At 43.6% G+C, this 18,871-nt stretch overlaps 1 protein-coding gene across 4 annotated transcripts in view; it reads left to right on the forward strand.

Moving 5' to 3' along the window:
* CAPN15 (calpain 15) overlaps positions 1 to 18,871 on the forward strand; it is a 107,592-nt gene that overhangs the window by 76,586 nt on the left and 12,135 nt on the right. For all 4 annotated transcript variants that reach the window (XM_069107953.1, XM_069107962.1, XM_069107970.1 and 1 more), the window contains 3 exons: positions 16,387 to 16,595; positions 17,893 to 18,076; positions 18,366 to 18,589. In XM_069107953.1, coding sequence (XP_068964054.1) covers positions 16,387 to 16,595; positions 17,893 to 18,076; positions 18,366 to 18,589 — 617 coding nt within the window. The remainder of the gene's footprint in view (positions 1 to 16,386; positions 16,596 to 17,892; positions 18,077 to 18,365; positions 18,590 to 18,871) is intronic.

The following is an 18,871-nucleotide window of genomic DNA, read 5'->3' on the forward strand; positions in this document are numbered from 1 at the left end:
TAACCCCGATTGCTTTAAAAAAAAAAAAACGCAACTTGAGGGGGAGCAGAGCCAAGAGGGCAGAGTAGAAGCAAGGAAAACTCCATGAGCTCCCCCCCATAATCACCTCAAATACCTATAAAATATGACTCTAAACAAATTTTAGAGCTACAGGACCCACAAAGTGACAGAGAGAAAGAAATCTCCTGCTGAAGGCAGCACAGCAGGCAGACAGGAAGGGTTCATAGCATCATGCTGGGAGCCAAGCCCAGCCCCGTTTGAGTCCACGGTTTTAGACCCAGGTTGGCCTTGACCAGCAGCTGCAGCAGACTTCAGGAAAGTGGATTACCAGCAGCAGTGGCGGTTTCCAGAATTACCAACCCATAAATGCCAAAGAAAAAGTGAGAGGTCAGTGTAGAACTCTGTTGGAAATAGGGGGGACGGAGGAGCAGGTCTGGCCCCTGCCCCTAGAGCTAGAAGTGGTGGAGGTGTGGCAGCCCTGCAGCCACCTCCTCATGGCTGCTTCAGAGCTCCTGGCCTGCAGATCATAGTGGGGCCAAGTGAACATTCAGAGGGTAATTGCTCTTGCTTTAACCTGTCTGGATCTGGATTGCTGTCTTGGGTGGTGATCCTGAGGTGTGTGACCAGTGAGCCAGAGCTTGTGAGGGCAGCAGAGAGGGCACCCAACTAATAGATCTGGCAGCTGCAAAAACCCCAGAGATTTGGGACAAAGCTCTTCCCTCAGGAAATATAGTTCTACTGTGGCAAAGAGCTCAAAAGTCAAGTAATTGAGTGGCAACATGAGTAAGCAAAGGAAGCAAAGAAAGCAGAGCAATCCAACTTTATACTCCTACTTTGGGGACAAAAAGAATCAAAGCATGGAACAGGAGGAAGACAGTAAAGTCAGAACTCCTGTACCAAAGCTTCCAAGAAAAATACAAGCTGGTTACAGGCCATAGAGGACCTTAAGAAGGATTTTGAAAACCAAATAAGAGAAGTGGAGGAAAAATTGAGAAGAGAAATGAGAATGATGCAAGAAAATTATGAAATGAGAGTCAACAACCTGACTGAAGAAAATAATACCTTAAAAAATAGACTAACTCAAATGGCAGAAGAGGCTCAAAAAGGCAATGAGGAGAAGAAAGCCATAAAAAATTGAATTTGCCAGATGGAAAAAGAATCTCAAAAGCTCACTGAAGAGAATAATTCCATCAGAATTAGATTGGAACAAATGGAAGCTAATGACTTTAGGAGAAATCAAGATACTGGGTAGCTAGGTTGCAAAGTGAATAGAGCACCGGCCCTGGAGTCATAAGGACCTGAGTTCAAATCCGGCCTCAGACACTTAACACACACACACACAAAATTAGCTGTGTGACCTTGGGCAAGTCACTTAACCCCAATTGCCCTCCAAAAAGCAAAAAAAATTTAAAAAAAAAAAGAGAAATCAAGATAAATTAAAACAGATCCAAACAAATGAAAAAAATAGAAGGCAATGTGAAATATCTCATTGGAAAAACCACTGACCTGGAAAATAGATCCAGGAAAGATAATTTTAAAATGATTAGACTGCCTGAAAGCCATGATTAAAAAAGACCCTAGACACCATCTTTTAAGAAATTATCAAGCAAAATTGCCCTGATATTCTAGAACCAGAGGGCAAAATAGAAATTGAAAGAATTCACCGATTGCCTCTTGAAAAAGATCCCAAAAAGAAAACTCCTAGGAATATTATAGCCAAATTCCAGAGTTCCCAGTTCAAGGAGAAAGTACTGCAAACAGTCAGGAAGAAACAATTTGAGTATTGTGGAAACACAATCTGGATAACATAAGACCTAGCAGCTTCTACATTAAGGGATCCAAGGGCCTGGAATATGATATTCCAGAGGTCAAAAATCACCTACCCAGCAAAACTGAGTATCACGTTTCAGGGAAAAATATGGTTATTCATTGGAATAGAGGACTTTCAAGCATTCTTGATGAAAAAAACAGAGTTGAATAGAAAATTTGACATTCAAATACAAAAAGCAAGAAAAGCTTGAGAAGATAAACAGGGAAAAGAAATCATAATGAACTTATCAAAGTTGAAATATTTACATGCCTACATGGAAAGACAATAATTGTAACTGATGAAACTTTTCTCAGTATGAGGATAGTTAAAGGGAATATAAATGTATATGTGTGTATACATACATATATATGTCTATATAGGAGGGTACATGGGTGTATGGATACATATGTGAATGTGTGTATATGTGTACAGGTATACATAGAGAGAGGGCACAGGATCAATTGAATAGGAAGGGATGATATTTAAAAGGTGAAATTGAGAGGTGACAGAGGAATATAATGAGAGGAGATGGGGAGAGACAGAACGAGGTAAATTATCTCATATAGAAGAGGCAAGGGAAAACTGTTACAATGGAGGGGAAGAACAGGAAGGCAAAAGGGAATGGGTCAGCCTTACTCTCATCCCTTAGGGAGGGAATGACATACACACTAAACTGGGTATCTTGCCCTACAGGAGAGTGGGGGGGAAGGGGATGATGAGAGGAGAGATGATGGAGGGGAGGGCAAGTTGGGAGGGGGTAGTTAGAAGCACACACTTTTAAAAAGGGACAGGGTCAAAGTAGAGAATAGAACAAGTGGGGGCGGGATAGCATGGAGGGAAATATAGTCAGTCTTTTACAATATATCCACTATGGAAATGTTTTACGTAACTACACATGTACAACCTATATTGAATTGCTTATCTTCCCAGTAAGGGTAGGTGACGAGGGAAGAAGGAAAAGAATCTGGAATTCAAAGTTGTAAAATCAAATGTTTAAAAAATTTATTATTATTATTTACATGCAACTGGGAAATAAGATATACAGACACTGGGGTATGGAGATCTATCTTGCACTACCATAAAGTTGAAGGAGGAATGGCGGAGGATATAGGAGAGAGCAGATTGGGGGAGGGGGGTATACAGTGTGATCGTTCTTTTGGGATGGTGGGTAGGGGAAGACGGGAAGAAAATTTGTAACTCAAAATCTTGGACATCAATCATTGAAATGAATGATGTAAACAAATAGACATAAAATTTAATAAAAAACAAAAGCCAAAAAAAAAAGTAATTTCATATGTACAAGATGGGAAAGCTTGGCTAGAAAATAGTCCATCTAGAAAAATCTGGGTTAGTTGATTGTAAGTTTGATGTAAGTCAACAGTGTCATAAAACATCCAGTAAAGTGAATATAATCTTAGGCTACATTGAGGAGGGATGATCACTAGGGAGGTGACAGTTCTGCTATATACCTCTCTGGCCAGCCTGTATCTGGCATATTGTTTTATGTACCCCATTTGAGAAAGGATATTGACAGTCTGGAGAATGTCCAGAAGAGAGTGACACTCATGCTGGTAAGTGGCCTTGAGATCCTGCCATATGAGAATTCACTGAAGTAGCTGAGGATGGGAAAAGAGAAGATTTAGCTAGAAATAGGATAGTTCTCTCCATGTATCAGAAGGAAGGGCTATGATGTAGAAAAGGTATTAAATATGTTCTGTTTGACCCTAGAAGGAAGAATTAGAAGCATTAGTTTGAAGTTACTAAGAAGCAAATTTAGGCTTGATGTGAGGTAAACTTACCCAACAATTAAACCTGTTATAAAATGGAACAGGCTGCTTTGGGAGGTTGTGGGTTCCCCCTCATTAGAGGTGTTCAGACAAAGATCAGATGGCCACTTACCATGTATGTGGTACAGAGGATTCATGTTCAGACACAGTTTGAACTAGATTGCCTGCTAAGTCCCTTCCAACTTTGAAATTGTGTTTCTTTGGAATACTACATCTGAGATTCTGTTCTTCTCAGAATAAAGCAGATGATAGGTTTTCCTTGAGAGTGTGGGGAAGCAAGAACTCATCAAGCTACAGAATATTGATGACCCAAGTGTGGCAAGATCACCTGGACTCTGAGGTTCATCATTCAGACATGATGCCAGGCATGAAGTATTGAGCATATCTGTGGAATGATTTCTCCCACCCTTCAGAGAACCTATTGGAAGAGGATCCTACTATTACTGGTCTGACTTTGCCAAGGCACCATTTCCTCTGCTCCCAGGCAGCTACCCTTGTGGTATGTGTCCTTGCTTTTGGGAATTGGAAGGGCAATAATAAAGCCCTTCAGTTATTCTGCTGTGTGGCAGAGAAGAGATTTTTACCTCAAGCAGTGGAACAATGAGGATAGGGAATGGTTTGTAATGGCTAGCTGGTGGTGAGGAGATGCCTAAAGACTTTCTCAGCTTCTTGTGTCTCACTGTTTGCTGTTTGCTCAATCTTATTGGAATCGTATTGGATTATTGGAATCATTGGAGCGATTCTGGTCCTGACATTGCACTTCTAGAATACCAGCAGGGCATTAACCGAGGATGCAGCAGCCCCTTTAGCTTTGAGAGCCTCTAATAAGGCTAAGCAGGACCCATGGGGACCAGTGCAATGAGGATGTCCTAGGCAGGGAAAAAGAGAAGGATCAGAGGGAAACAGCAGAGAAGCAGGAAACATTGAGATTCTGAGAGAGGAGAGGAGAGGAGAAGAGACAGGGAAAGGACAGAAGAGGCGTGTGGTATATGGGATGTAAGTGCTAATTACCTCAGAGGCCCCAAATGGGTTACTTATTCAATCCAGTAAACATTTATTAGATACCTACTGTATCCACGTTATGCTAAACACCGAGCATAAAAAGATAAAAATGAAACAGTCCCTAGTCTCCTTTCAATGAACTTATTTTCTGCAGGAGATGCTACACTTACAAATGAGTAAATACAGATTAATTTCAGAAGAGGAGATTGTGCTAATAACAAGGTTCTTAAGAGCTTGTTCTCTGCTCTGAGAAGACATGACTGCATTTTGCCTAAGGATATCTACCTCCCTGATGAGGAAACTAAGGGCCAAAGAAAGGAAGTGACTCACCCAAGGTCATGCAGGAAGCCAGAGGTAGAAGAGTTAGCTATAACTCTGCTATCCACCCATGACTGAAGGACTGCTTTCCGGGATCCTGCGGCTTCTGAAGATCAAATGGTAAAAGAACCCCAGAATCTGGTGCACATGATAGCAGTACCTGTTGGGGGAAAGAAATGAAGGAACCCCTGTTTGTGATCTTGTGCTATGCCAGTGTCAATAAAATATCCTAGATAATGGGGAGAAAATGTTCAGCTTCGTCTGGATGGTGGCACCCAATCTGTGCTTTGAGGAAGCCAGAGTTTTTTAAGATGGAAGAGGGAAGGAAGGAGTACATTCCAGATATGGGGAACCACTTCTGCAAAAGGAATGGAGGCATAGAAACACCTCGCTGGCCTGTTTGACTGGAATGGAGAGTAGATTAATAATAACAATATTGATGAAGAGGATGAGGATGATGATGGCTGACATTTATATAGTGCTTGCTGTGTGCTAAGTGTGCACTGTGCTAAGAGCTTTGCAATTATAATCTCCTTTGACACCCACAACAACCCTGCAAGGCAGGTGCTATTATTTTTTCCATTTTACAAATAAGGCAGACAGAGGTGAAGTGACTTGCCTGTATTCTCACAGTTCATAAGTTTCTGAGGCCAGATTTGAATTCACATCTTCCTGACTAAGCCCAGCACTCTATCTACTGCACCACATAGCTGCCCCGTAAAGAGAAATCATATGCCTCAGACACTTAACACACACAAAATACTAGCCGTGTGACCTTGGGCAAGTTACTTAACCCCAATTACCCTCCAAAAAGAAAAAAAAAAAAAAAGAGGAATCGTGTGGCATAAGACGGGAATTGGTGGTTGGGTGCCAGATTGTGGAAGGCTTTAAATGCTAGGCTAAGAAATGTGCATCACAAACTAGAGATAATAAGGAACCATTGAATATTTTTGTGTAGGGAAGATGACGTGGTCATATTTGTGATTTAGGAGTATTGATTTGGCAGCTGTGTAGAGGATTAAGTGGAGAAAGATAAGACTAGATACAGGGAGGTCAGTCAGCTGGCTAATGCAGTAGTGGTTCAAGCAAGAGGGAATGAGGTCTGTGCCAGGGTGAAGACAGTCTGAGTGGAGAGAAGGGGAATATATCAGAAAGACTTCACCACTGCTTGGATGTGGGCTATGAGATTGAAGGAAGAAGCAGAGATAATTCCAAGGTTGGGATGAACAGAATTGAGTTTAGTTTTAGACCTGCTGAGTTTGAGATGCCTTTGTGACATTCAGATGTAGATGTCCAACAGGCAGCTGATAACGGAGGACTGAAGTTCAGGAGTGAAATTAGGGCTGACTATATAGTTTGGGGAGTCATCTGCGTGGAGGTGATAGTTGAATCCACAAGAGCTGATGAGGTCATGTAGAGAGAGGAGAATACCCAAGATAGAGACTTGGGAAAGCCTAAGTCAGGAAAGGGGACATGGATGATCCAACAAAGAAGACTGGGAGAGGAACAGTCAGATTGGTAAGAGGAGAAACCCAGAGGAGAGGCTATTCAGAAGGAAGGTATAGTCAGCAATGTCAGGTGCTGCAGAAAGTTCAAGAAAGATGAGAAAAGAGAAGAGTTGTCATTGGATTTGACATGTAAGAGAACATTAGTGACCTTGGAAAAAGTTGTTTCAGTTGAGTGGTGGGGTTGAAAACTAGATTGCATCTGCTACTCAGATGATAGGCAGTCCGAGGGGGCAGGTCTGTGTTAAACCATTTCCTTATACCTCTGCTATGGGTGATCAAAGTCAAACCTTTATTAAAGGTTTGTCCAGGTAGAGCACAGGCTCAAGTAAGAGCTGGTGGGAAGCTGGGGATGGATATTCAGTATCTGAGAAGGGCTTGCCAGATAGCTTGGCAACAAAGGCTGGTGAAGATCGCTAGCATTGCTGGAACCTGGGTTCAAACCCTGTTCTGCCACTTAATATATTACTGTATTACTGCTGCCTCTTATAACGTTAAAACAAGCCACTTTAACTGTTCTGGGCCTCTGTTACCTAGTATCTTAAATTGCAGAAGTCTGAACTAGATAATCTCTAAAGTCTTGTCTAGCTCTTGAGACAAATGAAAAACCTGAGAGACAGAGTTTCTGGGTAATTAATAATTAATTTATTAATTAAACTAGCTGGTAATCAATAAATTGATGGTCAGTGGTTTCAGTAACCAAAGACAAGACAAAACCATGGAGATCACTGGATGCTTTGGAAAAGGAGGTGCCCCTGACAGGTGAAAATCAATCCTGAGTGAACAGTTAACAGGAGTGTAGGGTAAAAGTCTTCAGCTCCTCCTTCTGAGAATGTGGCTTGATCTTGAGACTCAGCTGCCTCCCACAATCTAGATAAAGGAATCCTCTACCCAGACCACTCTGTTTGTTTTTTTTTTTCCTTCTTAAGCTGGGTTACCTCTGATGGAGAGGTAGAGTGACATGAATTTATTTCCTAAGGGCAAGAATTCACCTAGATTAGATTCTGTTTACACTCTAAACAGATGTTAAGGTTTCTAGTTGGGTGCAATCCCTGAAGGATTTGGGCAATCTTTTTTATCAGCATTGTCCTTCAGACAGATTGCCCTATTGGGACTGGCCCCTGAATGAGGAAATAAAGGCGGAATGCCTTAATCCTAATTTAATAATTGGTTATTAATATAATAGAAAATGATAATTTCACTCTAGGTCCTATTGACAATCTTGAAGTTTAGAGGCCACACAGATTTATACAGTTATTGAAATAACATTATGAAGGAGAAGTTGGAAAATTTTCATCAGACTTAAACAAGAATATTTGAGTTCCATTTAAAGTGGGGAGATTGATAGTCTTTGTTCTTGCTCGTCATTTAATTCACCAAGCTCTGGGGCTCTGTGTTCCAGTGGTCAGTGCTCTCCTGATAAATTAGTCTCCTTGTGCCTCACCTTTTTTTCCACTTGCAGAATGCAGCTGATGACACACAAGAGGGTTGTGAGAAATTATCAATAATAAGAGGGCTAAAGCCCTTGGCAGTTACTGAGTGCCCTAGATGTGCTGAAAAATAACAACATCTTCGTTTTCAAGAGGTGCTTCGCAGAAGTGGCAACTAGAGCCTGCGGGAAGTGTTCCCTGGTAGGGTGGGGAAGAACTCCCTGCCAATATTTGGCCCACGTATGACAAGCACAGACTAATCCAAGAGGTTTCAGCAGCATGGCTCCCTTGAGACTTCTTAGAGGAGCTCTCTTAGAGGAGCTCTCTTGAGAAACTGAATATTCCACCCTTGTTCACCCCCAGAATCCTAACAGGAAACTGCACATTCATCATCACACCCCCATGAGCCCAGGGGTGACTCATGTTTCAAGGCCTGTTTTACATGTAAGTAACCTGAAACCTGCTGTGGGAAGGTGACTGACTCTGGAAGAGATGGTGACAAAGGTTGAAATGAAACACAGGTATCCCACAAACTTAAACCCTGAGGTCACTGCCCCACCTAGCTAGTGTCCCTTGTGGCCTGACCATAAGAGGTTCCTGATCAGCTGATCACAAGCTAGGAAGATGGGTCACGTTCTAAACTCTCCAGGATAACTAATTGTGTGGTTGGTCTCCAACACCACCACACCTGTTCTTTTCTCCTATAGAACTTCCTCACTAGTTGGCCCCTCAGGGCCACAGCAACAACTCTTCAGGTGCCATTAAGAAAACCCCTCCTCCCCACAACAGTCCTGTCTCCTGCCTACCAGATTACCTGGCTCATGACTCCTCATGAGAGCAGTGGACTTTGGCTTCAGGGCAGTGACTGAAGAGCTCCATCTTCCCATTCTTTATTTGGAGTGGGAAAGTGAATTGTAGAGGATAAGAAGCCATGCATACGTTACAGTAGACATTGCAGCTCTTACTACATTATCTTTAAATTTCTCTTCCAAACTTCCCTATTTCTGTGAAGGGCACCACCATCCTTCTAGGCACCCAGGTTCTCAAGGTGGCATCTTCAATTCCTCACTCTCCTTCACAGTTTACATGTAGTCAGTTGCCAAATCTTGCCATTTCAACTTTGGTGGCATCATCTGCATCCATCCTCTTTTCTGCACTCACACAACCATCGTTCCCATTCAAGCCTCATCACTTCTCATATGGTCTATTACAAGAACCTCCTCATTGTTTCTCTTGCCTCAAGTCTCTCCCCTCCACATGGCTGCCAAAGTGATTTTCCTAAAGCACAAGCCTGTCTTTCCCCCACTTGTTAAATTCTTTTTGTTTTTGTTAAGTTGTTTCAGTCCTGCCTGACTGCTCCTGACCCATCTGGGGCAAAGGTACTGGGGTGCTTTCCCATTTCCTTCTCCAGCAGCTCATTTTACAAATGAGAAAACTGAGGCAGAGTTAATTGACTTGCCCAGGATCACACAGCTACTGAGTATCTGATGCCAGATTTGAACTCCCATTAAACTCTAGTGGCTCCCTATTGATTTCAGGATCAAATATTATTTCATATGTATTCCATCTTTTTATAATTACCAGAACAGTAGTCCATGTCTATAATTTACAAACAAGTAAATGTACACATTGGGAGTTTATACTAAGTTTTTTTTTTTTATTAATAGGAGCATTAACCATCTCCTGCAGTAGTCCCTTTTTTATATAAAGTGGACATCCTCTAGCTCCCTATGAAGGCAGCAGCCTGCCAGTCTGGGTTGAGTGCAATGAAGCAGTGTGGTGTAATAGAATGAGGGCTGGTCGGGAGCCATCTAGGATCATAACCTTGTCACCATTCCTAGCAGCATGACTTAACCTCTCTAGGTCTTCATCTCTAAATGGAGAGAGTTGGGTTAAATGGTCTCTCCATTCCCTTTGAGCTCTGAGTCTGGAAGCCTATGTTAAGAACTGACCACTGTTTTCTCAGTCACTGTGTATGAGAGGGCAGAATGACCAAATCTGTGATTACGGTGTGCTAAGGTGCTTTGTTTTTGTTTGGATATAATGTTAATAATAGCCTTGGAGTTGGAAGCATCCACTGGTCTACCAAGTTCTCCCCTTCCTGGGTTATAGCAGGAGGTAGCATTGAACATATGTAACTTGAAGAAATATACTCTAGTCCTGAGGGTTGAAACCATTTGTATTGCCCATTTTTATTCTCAGCATAGTTTTATCCCAAACCAGATACAATTTTAGGGTCTCTGCTTCAGAAGGGCCTTCATTTTCAGTGCACTATGCACTAAGCCTCACAAGTAGTAATCACTTAATAAATGTTAATGACTGTCTACTCCTTTTTTTTTTTTACTCCTTTGTAAAGAAACAAAAAAGTGAAGGAACAGTAATGAGTCTTTATTGATGGCACTGTTCTTAAGGGTAGTTTAGAACTAGAGCTGTTGTCTTTGTACTGAGCCATTAGCCTTTTGGGGCCATCTAGAGACTAGGGCTTTCTCAGAATCTACCAACATGATCCAAGAGGGGGGCAGCTAGGTGGTGCAGTGAATAGAGCACGGGCCCTGAAGTCAGGAGGACCTGAGTTCAAATCCAGCCTCAGACAATTAACACTTACTAGCCATGTGACCTTGGGCAAGTCACTTAACCCCAGTAACCCTGCCTTTTCCCCTCCAAAAAAGCAAAACAAACAAAAACATGATCCAAGAGGGCCCAGTATGAGAAACAGCATATCTGGTGCTGACCCTTAAAACTGAAAGTGAAAACAGAAAAAAGGAAACAATGGCTAAAGTCCTCTTGGTATAGGAACAGTTTCTTTCCAATCCCTGAAGAAGCTATAAAGGCTTCTTTAGAAGAGATGAGACTTGGGAAATGTTTGGGAGGGACAGGTGCCTGTGTGTGCTCACACATACACACCCATTTGGATGTATGTGTCACTGTTTGAGATGAGAAACTCTTTAGTTCCTGCAGACCCCAAAGGGAGTCTGGAAAGTGAGAGAGAAAGAGAGAGAGAGAGATTTTCTTGCAGTATTGAAAAAAATATATGATGAAAACGTATCTGAAGGTTTGCTTTTTCAGTGCCAAGTTCCTCTACTGTGTTGGCAATAAAGGACAGTAAGTTTAAGAAAAAGCAAGCAATGTCACTGTCCCCTAAATCAGACCAAATCCAGTTTCTAAACTCCTCTGGTTTCTTTAGCTGTAAATTGACCTCATATGCAGACCCTCAAGCTCGAATCCACTGCACAAGCTGAATGTTTTTTATGTGTTCCATCCTCCCAGTAGAATTTAAGTTCCTTCCAGTTGTTGTCTCTATCCCCAGGAGCTAGCTTAGTGCTTGGCACATAGTAAGCATATAATAAATAGTTACTAAATTGAATTGAAAGGAAGTATAACTGAATCTTCCTCATTTGTAACATGACACATGCTTTTAAGTTATTGGGAATATTTGATGAGTTGAAGAAAATATTCAAGCAGTGGATGAGCAAATGAAAAAGCATTTATTAGGTATTTAATATATTCTAGCCAGGGCAGCTAGGTGATGGATGCAGTGAATAGAACAAGTGGAATTAGGAAGACTTGAGTTCAAATCTGGTCTCAGACATGTACTAGTTATGTGACCCATGACAAGTCACTTAACCCGTTTGCCTCAGTTTCCTCATCGGTAAAATGAACTAGAGAAGGAAATGGCAAACCACTCCAGCATCTTTTCCAAGAAAACCCCAAGTGGCATCAAGGAAAGTCAGATGTGCCTGAAACAACTCAACAACAAAATATTTTAGCCATTGGGCTAAATGCTGGGGATAGATGTTAAAAAAAAAAAAGACAATCCCCATCTTCAGGGAGCTCACATCCTACTAGGGGTAGACAGCATATACGTGGAGGAGCAGTGGCCAGGGAAGAGGGCTTTGATCATGGGGAGTCATGGGGATGGTGAGTTTATTTATTTGTATGACAAAGTAATAGTACTATCAATTTAATGACTGTTCCCAGATCAAGAAGTAGAAAGGGTGGGGAGTGGCAAGATGGCACACATGTGCTGATGGGTCAGTTCTGCGTGGCTGAACGGGATATGAAGATAAAATGGAGGCTTATAACCCAAGCCAGCCATGAGATACAATTGGCTGAAAGGCTCAGTGCACGTTTTTCCCCAGTCAGCTGGGTTAAAACTCCATGGACTCTGGAGGGTCAGGGTGTGTCCAGGTCCACATGGAAGATACTGGTCCAGATAGGGGGTTCAGAGCAGCAGAGATAGGCAGGTGGTAGGGTGGCCTGGGTAAGTGGGAGACTGAGGTAACTCGATCTCAAACTTCAGATATATGAGAAGTTATCATAATAGCCCACATGTTTATCACGCTCTATAGATTGCAATTCAGTTTAGTAAGGGAGGGAGAAAAATAAATACATGTTAACTGAAGAAAATTTTTTACTAGTTACCTTTACTTAGTGTTCCTAATGTGCCAAACCTCTGTACTCTGCAGTGGGGATACAAGAACAAACAGAATGATTCTTGCCCTCAGGGAACTTCCCTCTTCTCTTTAGTAAATACGAAGTGATCTGAGGAGGGAGAGAGCACTCATCACTGGAAGTTCTGAGAGGCAGGAGGTGGCCCCTGACTGATCCTGAAGGAAGTGAGGGATTCCAAAGGAGAGGTGGGCAAAGAAGTGGATGCTAGAGATGGGAACAGCCCACAAAGTGGTCTACATATCCGACTTGCTCTGCTTTCCCCTGAAGGAGAGGTGTAGAACAAGAAACCATTTTCTGCTTGCTATAAGAAAGAACTTGGAATGATATCCAAGAATAGTGTGGCCTGCCTCAGGAGGAAAATAGTAAGTTCCCTGCCTCTGGAGGCATTCAAACAAAGGCCAGATGACTGCTTTCTGAAGACATTTTAGCAGGGCTTCCTTATTTGGTTAAGACAACCTTTCATGTCATTGATGATTTTAAGTGAATATTTGAGTGTATCTAGTTTTATAGGCAAACTTTTTTTTTTCTCACCTGAGAGAATAAGAGGACAGGTTTAAATTGTGGTAGTGTAGGGATTAGGTTTAAACATTAGAAACATTGTTATGAGGGGCAGCCAGGTGGCTCAGTGAGTAAGAGCACCTGCCCCAGTGTCAGGATGACCTGGGGATCAAATCTGGGCTCAGATACTTAGCATCACACCCAGAAATAACTGGCCGTGTAACCCGGAGCAAGTTACTTAACCCCAATTGCTTTAAAAAAAAAAAAAAGAAAGAAAGAAACATTGTTATGAAGAGACAGACACCAGAATATAATTCCTAAGGAAAATTGTGCTGATTCTGGGAAATGTTTAGAGCAGACTGCTTGAGGAGATGTTTTGAGTGGGTTTTTGCCATAAGTTTGAGGGGTGGTCTAGATGACCTCCCAAATCTGAATTTCACTTTATCCCTTCCCCATTCCATGCCCTCAGGTGCTTTGACCATGTTCTTTGCATTAAAGGTTAACTGAGGGTAGATAGAGTTCAGACCTAGTTCCCCAGGGCAAGCAAAGCCTTTTTTTTTTTTTTTTGGCCTTTTGGAGGGCAATTGGGGTTAATTACACGGCTAGTTTTTTTATGTGGGTGTTAAGTATCTGAGGCCAGAACTGAACTCAGGTCCTCCTGACTCCAGGCCAGTGCTTTACTCACTGCACCACCTAGCCATCCCCAAGCAAAGCCTCCTTAAGCCCAGAATCTTATACTTTTCTCTGCCTCTCCCTGTAGAGCAGCCATCATCCCTGCTGCAGCTTTGCCTCTCCTCTGGATGAGGGAAGACTCAGCAAAGCTAGGAGTGTTATTCTAACTTTATGAATCAGCTTTCACCAGGGAGCAGCCAACTCTTGTCATCTCAGAAAGCTCTCTTTGAAGAACATCAGGCAGCAAAGGGAAGAATGTCCTCACAGTCAGGGTTGGTAGCTGCTGGAGCCAAAGACCAAAGGAAAGTATGTAAGTCCCTTTGCAAATCTATACAAAACAAGAATGATTTTCATCTCTTTTAAGTATGGCCTTGCTTAGGAGGCCAATGATGTGAAATTACTTTAAAAGGTCCTTCTATGACCCTTACCCCCAAGTTCTTTGAGGGAGAAGCTTCCTTGGAAGCCAGAAGATTAGGGGACAAATGAGTAGGATGGAATGAGGCCCAGGGACCCCTTCTTCCTTGTCAGTAGGAAGCAGCCTATTGCTGGAGTCCCCTAGCTCAGGGTAGGAAAGTAGGATGTGACCTTAACAATTGTTATGTCCTTAGTAGGCTATTAACTGTGGCTAATCTAGACAGTGTTGAAGCTATTGGTCAAGCTACAGGAAATGAAACTATTTTCATAGTGACAGATTGGAAATTTTCATTTGGATTTCATCCAGAAATATTGTCTTCCTTTCACTGCCTGCCTCTTGATTTCAGGCTCCCATATCTTTGTAGTGATCACCCCTTGAGTCACACATTTGCAGCTGCAAAGGGAACTCGTCTTCATCTGATCACTTTTGTCCAAATTCTAAATTTCTGGCTTATGATAATTGTGGCATAAAGGATAGAGAGCCTTGACCTTGGAGCCAAGAAACCCATGGTTCAAGTCATGCCTCTGGCAGCTACTGGCTGTGCGATCCAAACAAGTCATTTAACCTCTCAGTGCCCTTTTTAAGAACATAGTTTGAAGAGAAATTGCTGGCCTACTCTGAGAGTTTCCTAGTCAGTAAAATCACAGGTCCTGTTCCTGTCCCTGTTCTCATCCCATACTTCTCTTTCTGATTTTCATTTTTGGGCCCAGGCCTCCCATTTGGTCCTTAGCATACATGATGGGGAGCTAGAATTTGTAGCATTGAGGAATAGGCCTGAATGAAAGTAAGGTGAAATAAGCCTAGGAAAATTGGTTGGTACCAGATTGTGAATGACTTTAAAAACCAAACAGAGGACTTCTGCATTTTATCCTAGAGGAAGGAAAGAGTCACTGAAAAATTAGGAGGGGAAAACATGGTGGTAGGAAGGAAGGCAGGAAATGAGGTTAGTTTTGGACATGCTGCAATGACTATGAAAGATCCATTGAAGATATCCATCAGGCATTTGGTGATGTACTAAAGTTTGGGAGAGACTGGCAGGATAGACAGACACAGAGACATGAGAGATCGATGGTTGAGCTGGCAGTCACTTGCATAAAGATGATAGTTGAACCCAAGGTAGCTGATGAGATCACTAACAGTGTCATAAAAACCCAGGGGAAGGAGGCAGCCAGCAGTGTCACATAGTTCAGAAAGGGCAAGAAGGAAGAGGACTGAGCAGAGCTCATTGGATTTGGTTAAACTTGGAGGGAGCAGCTTCAATTGCATGGTGTAAGAAGGCAGATTGCAAGGTGTTAGGGAAGAAAGTGAAGGTAATGAGGGTAGACAGTTGTCTCTCCAAGGCCCATTCTAGAGGATGTTCCTTAAGGCACCTTCTACTACAGCACCCCTGCTGCTGCTGCCTTCTTCCAGCTTCCTGCTTTGTCTAAGGAAAGAGAGGTCTTTGGGATAGCAGCTTTAAGAGATGCTAAGGACGTGTGAATTTTTTTTTTTTAACGATTAAGGCGATTGGAGCATGTGTATAATAAGCACTGGAGAAGGAACCAGTGCATAAGGAGAGACTGGAAATTAATGAGAAAGTGGATGATTGACTGAAGTTGTCTGTGAGCTTGTCAGCTCAGGGAGGAGCGTTGGGGCATAGAGTGGCAGAGTGGGTATGTGCAAAGAAAAGGACCAATTTTTCCTCTGAGCTTGGAACGAAGGGGGAGAGAGTTAGAGTTGATGTAGAAGTGATCTGAAGTATAGACTTAAGGAGAAAAGGGAGCTTTAGAAGGATGGCCTCAGTATATTCAGAGAAGTGTAAGGCCTGAGGAGAGAGGCAAGGAGAGAGAGAGAAAGGTTTAGGGAGATTGGAAGAAAAGAGTATCAAGAAGAAATATTGAATATCAATCTTTCTCTGCCAGTATTCACTCTATGAAATGGAGATGCGACTTCTCTGTGTAAAGAAAGTTTGTTTAGGGTGAGGCCTTCTGGAGTGTCTCCAAGATTACTTTGTACCTGAGATAAGAACTTAAAGAGGAGCCTAGTATCCGCCCCCTGAGTCTCAGGCAGGAGGAAGAACAGTAAACTACCACTGCTAACTTTATGTGTAACTTCAGGCAAGTCATTTAACATTTCTGCATCTTAGTCCCCCATCTGAAAAAAAGAAATTATATTTGTAGTATTGTTGTGCTTAGATGAAATTGTGCATATGACTGCTTTGGGAAGTACAAAGCTGTACAAATACAAGCAATTGTTGTTTTGAATCATCCCACAGAGACTGCTTCTCAGGTGGTAAGTCCTGGCAACCCTGGGAAGCCTGCTTCCTCTCTGTCCCAATATCCCAAGGCAGAGATACTGCATAGATCAGAGGAAATATATTCAAGATGCTGTTTGGCAGAGGCTGCTTTGTTTCTCAAGGCATGACACCTTGTGTCAGGTCTTGCTTGGTATTCTGGTACCCAATACTGCCAGCCCCTGAGTGTAGTTGTGTTTGGATTTTGTTTTTTCTTCTTCTCAGAACAAAGTGAACTTCGTGGATGACAGCTTCCCCCCTGGTCCTGAGTCTGTGGGCTTCCCTGAAGGGGACAGTGTCCAGCAGCGGGTAAAGCAGTGGTTACGACCTCATGAAATCAACTGTAGCATTTTCAAGGACCAGACAGTCAGTTGGTCAGTGTTCCGGACACCCCGGCCCTCCGACATCCTGCAGGGGCTCCTGGGGAACTGCTGGTAAGGGATCGCCTTCCCACATAGTCCTTGGCATTGGAGAGGGATGCTAGTGCTCTCTGTTGCCACCACTCAATGTGAAACAGATCTTTCTTGCTACCTTAGCCTCAAGGTTTGTCAGGGTTTATGATCCTATGAGATGAATTATCAAGTGTTAAGCCAGGAAATTAAGATAGCTTTTCTGGGAATCTGGGATCCCCCATGCTGGCAGTGATCTTCCTGCTGGCACTTGGGAGTGAGGGATCCACTTCCTCTACATTACAGTGAAGAAGATTAACTCACGCTTACCAGCAGTCTGACTCCTGCCCAGCTCCCCCAACAACACGCTCCCATTGGGAGCAGCCAGCTTCGTGGTCTCTTAGTCTTGAAGGTGGTGTGGGGTAAAAAGCACTCGAGAGACCTGGCTTCTAGTCCTGTCTCCAGGACCTTGAGCAAGTTATTTGACCACTCTAGGACTCAGTTTCCCCCTCTATAAAATGAGGGGAATAGGATGATCTTGAACATCTCTTCTGCTTCTGGCTTGTTATGATTCTAGTCTGCAAGCTGGAGGGTGCTCTTTCCTAGAGCCTGTCATCCTTTTACCTGTAAAGACTTGCTAGAAAAGGACCCAGAGACACTGCATTGGTCTGGAATGACTGTGTGTAGTTACACAGCCTCTGGTGTTCAATTGGCTGCTGAATTCCTAGTCTGAAGAGAGAGGGGTTCTTAACCTGTGGTCTTTGAACCTAAGGGGTCCATGGATAAATAGTTTTCAGGGGATCCCTGAATTTGGATGGGAAAACAATTACGTCTTTATTTCTAGTAACTTCTTACTGGAATTTAGCACTTAATTCCATTAAGAATGTCTTCTTTTAAATAATCTTATTCTTGGAGGGCTAGGTGGCACAGTGAGCAAAGCGCTGGCCCCGGAGTCAGGAGGACCCGAGTTCGGTTCCAGCCTCAGACACTTAACACCCACATAAAAACACTAGGCGTGTAACCTTGGGCGAGTTACTTAACCCCAATTGCCCTCCAAAAGGCAAAAAAAAAAAAATCTTATTCTGAGTAGAGGTCCTCCACAGGTTTCACCAGATAACCAGAGGGGTGCATGACATAAAAAAGGTTAACAACTCCCAAACTAGTGAGTGAAATAGGGGATGCTGAGAGTCCAGGGTCCCCTTGCTACCATCTCCTCCATAACCTACCCACTTAGATGCTGGAATAGTCAGGGCTCTGCATCTCTTCCGAGGGACAGGGGAGTGGGCTGGACAGGGTATGGTGGCTCAGGAGTGATCTGGCCTGAGCCATCCCCTTTTGACAGGTTCCTCAGTGCCCTGGCAGTGTTGGCTGAGCGCCCAGAGCTGGTGGAGAAGGTCATGATCACCCGTACTCTCTGTCCAGAAGGGGCATACCAGGTTCGGCTGTGCAAGGATGGCACATGGACCACAGTGCTGGTTGATGACATGCTGCCCTGTGACGAGTGTGGGTACCTTCTCTTCTCTCAGGTCAGTGCCCCCCTCTTCTCCCTTTCCTGCCAGGCCACTGGGCTCCTACAAGCAGAGAGGGCTTGAGAGATTACCTAAGGGCCACCCAGAGAGGCCTGTCAGTCATTTCCCAGGAGGTAGCAGAAAGGGCAGGTGAACATAATCTTTTGAGGCAAGCAGTGGGAGTCTCGTGGCTGCCAGTTGGGGGTGGATTCTTTAGGGTTAGGGGAGCATGGCTGATAGAGGGGACACCAGCACTTTAGCCCCTGCTGTGCCATTGAAGTGCCTTTACACTGATCTTTCCATTCAGGCCCAGAGGAAACAGCTGTGGGTTGCTCTCATGGAGAAGGCTCTGGCCAAGCTGCATGGCTCGTACTTTGCCCTCCAGGCTGGGCGTGCCATCGAAGGCCTGGCCACACTCACTGGCGCCCCCTGCGAGAGTCTGATGCTGCAGGTCAGCTCCACTAACCCCCGGGAGGAGCCCATTGACACTGACCTCATCTGGGCCAAAATGCTGAGTTCTAAGGAGGCTGGGTAAGAGGAGGCGGGAGGGGCTGGGGCTGAGAAGCTAGAGCGAACACCCCCAAGAGCTAGAAATCTGGAGATGGAGGGCATTGTATGAGCTTTGGCAAGATGCCGCTTGGACATGTGCGTGAGTGTGTGTGTGTGTGTGTGTGAATGTGAGTGTGTAGTGTGCGTGTGTGTGCGTGTGTGTAGTGTGGTGAGTATGAGTGTGTATAGTGTGTGTGTAGTGTGCATGTGTGTGTAGTGTGTGTAGCATGAGTGTGTAGCATGAATGTGAGTGTGTGTAGTGTG

Source organism: Petaurus breviceps, unplaced genomic scaffold (assembly GCF_028583685.1).
Source record: "Petaurus breviceps papuanus isolate PSGF00001 unplaced genomic scaffold, PetGlider_PUasm1.0 138, whole genome shotgun sequence".
Taxonomy (NCBI): domain Eukaryota; kingdom Metazoa; phylum Chordata; class Mammalia; order Diprotodontia; family Petauridae; genus Petaurus; species Petaurus breviceps.